Source organism: Bos javanicus, chromosome 2, assembly GCF_032452875.1.
Source record: "Bos javanicus breed banteng chromosome 2, ARS-OSU_banteng_1.0, whole genome shotgun sequence".
Classification (NCBI taxonomy): Eukaryota; Metazoa; Chordata; class Mammalia; order Artiodactyla; family Bovidae; genus Bos; species Bos javanicus.
Window position 1 is genome coordinate 120,367,899 of NC_083869.1, and position 7,087 is coordinate 120,374,985.

Consider the following 7,087-nt stretch of genomic DNA (forward strand, 5'->3'; position numbering starts at 1 on the left):
GAGATAGGGGCGGAGATTCTGGGCCCTGTATGTCTAGACTGGCATGCGCAGAGCAGTGGTCTCTACTGATGGGGAATGAAGTTGATGTGGTCACTTGGCAGAGATGAGAGATTGAAGTTTACCCGAGTGAACCTAGGTGGTTTGCTGTTTGATTTACTATGCAGGGAGGGAGCGAGGAGGAAGCCAGAGCTGGCCTGGGCTGGCAGCTGAATAGCCAGAGAATGTTCCTTTGAGACCATGATGTAAAAAGTGTTATCATTTCCTTCTGAACAGTCTTATATATTATTGAAAACCACTGAAAAAACAAAACTAATAAACCTTCCCAGTCTGCCCATCACAAGGTGCTTGTAGGGTCTAACTTTCCAGTGCTCAGTCTTAATTGTCTAAATTTTAATTTGCTTTTAAAAGAACAGAAACCCATCTTTAGGGGGGAAAACAAGTTGCTTGTGGCCTCTGCCACTTCCTGTCTACCTTCTCCCTTCCTGTCTTCTCGTCTGTCTGTGCACTGCAGTCTGGGGTGAGGGACAGCTGAGCATTAGTTCCCAGCTGCTTTTGAGGTGAACACATTCCTCAGACTAAATTTGGCACCAGGCTGTTCTCAGCCCACTTTTTTTAAAAAAAAAAAAAAAACAAAGGCTGGACCTGAGGGGCCCACTGCCACCGGCCTGCTTCAGCCTGTCATCAGGAGCCTGTTGCCCACCCTCGTTCCTCTCTGTTTTTCTTTTATATCAGATTCTGGAGGAAAAACAGCTGGATTCTCTTAGCTCCGTTACTCTGTTCTTTCCCATTTCTGTTTTGCAAATAAACTTTAAAATGCTTCTGATTTCTTAGGATTTCTGTGAAGAGATCTATGACAGTAGAATTAAATATTATCTCTTTCTGAATGGGAATGCGTTGTAGAGCTCTTAGTTTACCTGCCACCCGAGAGAATTTGTTTCTGGCGCAGCTCCAGCACAGCACAGGAGTTCTCTCAGAAGATAAGATGCCCTGCTCATGGGAACAATTAATCCTAAGAATGCTCTTCTTTACATCACTAAACAGCTGTGAAAGGACTGAGTCCAGATATTTGCCTGCCATTTCTCCCACTTCAAGACAGATCCTTCTCCCATAGTCAGAAGATTCTCTGATTCTGCCTTCCTGAAGCTCTGCCTTTCTGATCTCCCTGTTGATTGACTTGTGATCCAGTTGATCTGTGGGGCTCTTCCCCACCCAGGGATCAAACCTGGGTCTTCTGCATTGCAGGAGGATTCTTTACCATCTGAGCCACCAGGTGGCCCATGGGGATCGAGATGGCATCAAAGGGGAAGAAGGAAGCCAAACAAATCCTTCCCTCCTAACCACGTCTTTGTTTTTAGAGGTGTTCCCATCATACAGCCCTCAGTATTGCAGCACAGTGTTCCTGGGGGTACTCAACTGGCACACCTCAGTGACTCCTGCTTTTCTGTCTTACTATCAGACGCCTCCTTCTTCGCTAGCTATTTGCGGCACCTCAGGGGAGTCTGTCCTGTTAGACGTCCCTTTAAAAAGATGATCACTCCTCTAAGTTCTCTTTGTGTTCAGTCAACTCCTTAGATAGGAATCATTCAAACTCTAGTAGCATTGATCATGGAGCTGCATGGTCATGCGTGTCAGTTACAAAATTGCCAGTGGGCTTTTGAGATAATATCAGTTTCTTCCCAGCCAGAGTTCACCCATGCCAGCTCCGGTTTCCCTCTCGGTGTTCTTATCTGCAGTTAACTTGTCTGTGTAGTGAGGGCTGTAAGTTACTGTCAGCCTGCCACCATCACGGGGGAGACTTGGTTAGCCATTGGCAGGAAGACGCTGCTGTTTGGCTGGGCTGAGCATACGTTTTCGTCAGTATTAACTCTCTCCAGTCCAGTTGCCAGATACCCAGACAATTGTAGCAATTCTCCGACAGGTCAATGAAAACCAGAGCTTCTAGAATGTGCCATTAAAATTAAATGGAGGAAATGATTCCAAAATCAGATTAATGAGAAATTATGTCTCAAAAGTTCACACAAACTTAAGTCCGAAGCCTGGGGCCAGAGCAGTAGGTGCAATGACTTTTAAAGCCCCTTCTAGCCCTGAGATTTTGGGATTAAAATGGCTAAGGTGTTGGATTTCTAGGCTGAAACAGGAGAGGTTACTAGTGGGCAGCCAAACCTGTCTGCATCCCCTAGAAGGCAACTAAGAAGATATCTTGTGATCTGTTACACGCACACTTGCACACACACGCACACATGGATGTACATGCCAAGTTTTTAAAGTGAAGGGTGTCCAGATTTCACCTCCTGGAATATCCTTTTGTAAGCAGCTGTCAGTTTTGAACCAAGGGATTTCTGGTTGGTTGGTTTTTTTTTGAGTATATAATACAAATTAATGATTCAGGTTTTAAAACATTTTCTGTGTGCATATGTGTGTGTAAGAAAACCAAAAAAGAGGTTTCCCTTCCACTCGTTCTCCATCGGCCCAATTTCCAGAGTCCCCTTCCTCTGCCAGCACACGCCCCAGGTAGCCACTGTTACTGGTTCCCATGGAGCCTTACAGCGTTTTAGTATGTATGGCTTAACTCGAGGCAAATAAAAACCATATTTCCTCCACCTCTGCTTACACAGACAGTCGTGTGTCACGTGCACGTGCTGTTCTGCACCTTACCCTATTGGTCTCTCTGGGAGAAAGACTTCTTTACAGAAGTCTCAGTAGAGAGCTTCTTTCTCCCTTTTTAAAAGCTGCACAGTATCCCATTAATATTTAGTCCCCTGTTCACATGCATTTGGGTTGTTTCTGACCTCTTGCTATTACAGCCAGTTGAGCCCAAGCATTTGAAGGAACTTGTGGGGCAGGTGGCCATGCTGGCATTAGATGAGCAAGGAAGGAATGTCCCAGGGTGTCAGGTGGGCCCCAGAGCTGCCGAGCTCAGGTTTCCCCCTGTGTGTGTGTGTTGCCTAGAGACGGCACTGTGTATTGAATGCTCTCTTTTCTCCCATTTTTTCTTTCAGGGACAATTCAAGCTTTCGAAATACAAAAATCACCTTGTGAGAGTACACAAGCTGGCAATAATCCTTTCCTGTATGTGTGTGTTTGTCCGAAGTGGATGGGAGGTCTCCGGCTGGCCCCTCCATCTGCTCACTGAAGGGACGTCCCTGAGCTGCGTGCTCCCCTTTTGCACTCATTCCTGGAGGACGGATTCCGCTAGACACCCTCCAGCGTCGCTGACTTTATAAAGCGGAAAAAAACGGAACACGTGACTTTGTAATAGACAGACTTTTTTTTTTAACGGGGTTCTGTTGGGGGGGAGTTCAGCCTTTTGTCTTGATGTGTGCTGTCCAGGTGCCTCCCGGGCACTCTGTCGTGCTCGCCTCTGCTGTACGAAGGGTGTCGTGACCATGTGTACAAGCCAGAGCTGTCGACTGAGAGTGAGCAGTATTACGAATGTCTGTGCATCCAGGAAAAGCGTTTTGTTGGAGAGTCCCAGAATAGCTATAAATGCTCTCTTCTAGATCTGCCACTAAATTATTGGGACATTTTGTTTATTTCACACCTTTGTCCCCCAAGGCCACCCTTTCGGAACGTGTGTTACTGATTCTGTAGTCTCCTGCCTTATGCCCTCCAGTCTTCCCTCCTGTGGGACTCTTTCCTTTTAGGCACTGCTGCACTTAGAATTGTAACCAGTGGACCACACAGGTCTCACTGAGGCGGCTTAGAAGGTATGATTGTAAATTAAACTGCACCAAACTGCAGTTTGATGAGGAGCGAGGTTGTATTAGGGGTTCCAAGGGCAGGATTTGGAGCTGAGGGCAGTTTCTGACCCAGGTTCCCGGATGGGCAGGACCTGTTGTGTCCAGCCTGTTGTTGTGGGTTCTTGCATTCCCCTCATGCAAGAAGGGAAGCAGAAGTTGGCTGCTGCCAGGTGTTAACATGGTCAGTTCTGTGATCTCAAAACTAGGACATCTGGAGAAAAGGTGACCGTGATGGACGGCTTTCTTTGCACGGCTCTGCCTGTCTGCAATGGTAGAGAAATCTGCTGTCAGTCCTCATCATCTGGTAAATATGTTAGCTGGTGTGTGCTGATCCAGGAAGCCCAACACAAACCTTGTGGGGTGTTGCAGGCAGGCTCTAAAAATGACTAGGCACACGCCACAGAAGCCGGGTGATCTGACTCCAGAAGGACTGAAGTCAGAGAGGTCAGAGAACACCTAGGGTTGGACCAAGTGCCGAGGACCAGTCCTCAGCAGCCTCCGAGGAGTGCCATCTTACTTGGCTCTTGTGAGCACAGATTGCAGTACCTTAAATTAAGGCCTCCCCTAAAACCTATCCTTGCAGGCCAGGGTCCTTGGCCACCTGGTCTCAGAGAAGTCATAGGAGAGTAACAGGCATTTCCTTCTGGTATTTATATTAACTCTTCCTACTTTCCAGCTCCTGAACACTCTCATTACCACTGTCTTGGGGTGCTTATTCCTAAAAGAACAGAGGCGTATAGGGGCCAGAAGGGAGGTGCTTCCATTGCAGGTGAAATTAGATCAGAGAAGTCTAGCAGCAATTTAAACTCCAGGAGTATGAAGAATGAACTCTAGTGCCCAGACAGTTGTGAAGGGCTCAGACAAATACAGGAGCAACGTTGGCCCAAGCAGGGAACGAACGCTGCCTCCTGAGTTTAGACACCAGGGAGGTCTTCACTTATGCCTAAACTCAGATTTGCCCTGAAAATCCCAAAGAGAGCGGACGTTTGGATTTGCCCTCTGGGCATCTACCTGACTGACTGTTAGCATGTGTGTGTGGGTGCATATGTTTGTTACATGTTCACAAGTGAAGGTTTTGTCAGATCGAGTGCTTAGTTGTCCATACTTGTGTTTTTGTTTTTTGGGGGGCTGGGGGGGGTCTCGTTTTAATTTCTTAGTCTCTTGTGTTTTCTAGAGCTGCTGATGTCACTCCCCGCCCCCCTCCTTCCTCTTTGTCTTTGCAGTATTTGAAAGTTATTTTTTCCCCATCAAAAATATGCTGTCTAGAACAAGAGTTATTTCTGCTAAGCAGTGTCTTTCCTTAGAACTCTCCAGATCTTCTGCCTAACAGCTTTAAATCAGAGATCGAAGAGTCAGTTCTCCAAACCACCTGTTTTCCACACTAGCTTACGAGGTCTTTTCAATTCCTAATGACTCCATGGACCTCTGTGACGCTGAGACAGGACACAGTTGCAGTTATGGTATCACCATTTCCAGAGAAAAAGGGAAAAAAAGGTGCACCAGGCATTTGCCAACCTAGCAGACGTGTTGGGTGGCTGCTGGAGGTGGGGCGTCCAGTGTGCCCAGGTGGGCTGTTCCCAGGACCCCCCAGATACTGGCCCCACGCCTCGCCAGTGCTCTTTTCCTCTTACCCTCCTGTTCATGTGTGTGTGTGTTTGCCCTGTGACATTGGCAGTGACAGTTTTCCACCCAGAGAGATGCTTGTGGTCCACGATGCTCCAAGAATGAATTTCCAAGTATTTGCCAGTGGAGGAGCAGAGGCTGTGACAAGAGTGATTTAGTGTTGCACTTTCAGAGCAATTGTCTACTGCGGTAATAAATGGAAAATATCAGCAAGGACCTGGTTGTGGACTCTTTAATACAATGGAAAATGGGGATACTAGTAGTGTTTTGCTTCCTGCTTCTGCCGTTCAGCACGTGAGTCTTTGTTTTAAGTACATTCCAGAACAAAATACGTGGAAGAGTCCGGACACTGCCAGTATCATTTACATGAATGTAATATCAGAAAGCTGTTCTCTAATTGATATTAATTGCCAAAACTTAATTTACATTTTTAATACCAAAATATAGTTGTTAATTTTAATTCTGAATTTGGAATGAGGAGTGTTGGAATTCAAAGATTTAGATTTGGAAGTAAGAAACCACCCTGGGTCTTAGCCTGGAATGTTTTATTTAGCCCAAAGGTGGGCATGTAGCGCATTCCAGTGGCCATTGCTGATGTGAAATACCAAGGGACAATGAAACTTAATGCAGAGCCTTACAAAAGATTTAAAAGTGTAGTTTTGAGACTGCATTTCAATAGAAATTTCCTGTCTATTCGTCATGTCCAAGTGGAAACATAAACCAGGCAAGTTATTTTAACAATATGAACCAATTGTTGACTCAGCCACTAAAAAGACCTAAAGGAGACAAAACCAAGGAGGCGCCTCGGGGTGGATGCTGCTCACCTGGTGCTGGTGTCTGAGGGTGGAACGAAACTGGCCTGAGCTTGTTCAGCTTCAGGAACACATTGCTACCACTGAGATGAGGCTGGAGCTCATCCCTTCTCCTCCAGCGCTCAAGTGCACCTTGCTGCAGAAATCCAATGGTCCGCCAGCTGCCAAAGTAGAAGTCTCTGCTCAGGGAACTAAGATCCCACAAGCTGCAAGGTGGTGCCAAAAGAATAAGGAGGAGAAGAAAAGACTCCCTTCTAATGAGGGAATGTGTGGAAAATAAAAAATAGTAACTGTTAGTGGAGAAACCTGACAGAGACCCTCTTCGCCAAGTGATCCAGGGTCATGGCACCCCTTGGTCATGTTGACGTCATGTGTGCTGATAAGTGTCGAGGACACTTCATCTCTGATGTCTTTCCCCCCAAATTCATAACCTGTCTACTCATGAGAAAACATCAGATAAATCCACACTGAGAGACAGTCTACAAAATACCAAAACACTTGACCAGTGCTATTCCCAAGGGTCAGCATCATGAAAGAAAAGGAAAGATCCAGAAACTATCAGATTGAGAGAAGGGAAGGAGACATGACTGATTAATGTGGAATCTTGGGCAAGTAAAAAGACACCAATGGAAAACGTGGGGAAATCTGAAAACAGCCTGAAGTTTTGTAAGGAGTAATGTATCAGGGAGGGCTTTCCAGGTGGCGTTAGTGGTGAAGAACCCACCTGCCAATGCAGGCGATGTAAGAGAGATGCAGGAGGTGTTCCATCCCTGGGTCAGGAAGATCCCCTGGACCAGGGCATGGCAATACACTCCAGCATTCTTGCCTGGAGAATCCCATGGACAGGAGCCTGGCAGGCTACAGTCCATAGGGTTGCAAAGAATTAGACACTACTGAAGTGACTTAGCACAC

At 46.5% G+C, this 7,087-nt stretch overlaps 1 protein-coding gene across 4 annotated transcripts in view; it reads left to right on the top strand.

Annotated features, from left to right (window-relative positions):
- The window catches only part of EIF4E2 (eukaryotic translation initiation factor 4E family member 2), a 30,935-nt gene extending 25,356 nt beyond the window's left edge, over positions 1–5,579 (top strand). For all 4 annotated transcript variants that reach the window (XM_061388522.1, XM_061388540.1, XM_061388531.1 and 1 more), the window contains one exon: positions 3,000–5,579. Coding sequence is in view for 2 of the 4 variants with exons in the window: in XM_061388540.1 (XP_061244524.1) it covers positions 3,000–3,039 (40 nt within the window). In the remaining 2 variants the exon portion in view is untranslated. The remainder of the gene's footprint in view (positions 1–2,999) is intronic.
- The last annotated feature ends 1,508 nt before the right edge of the window (positions 5,580–7,087 follow it).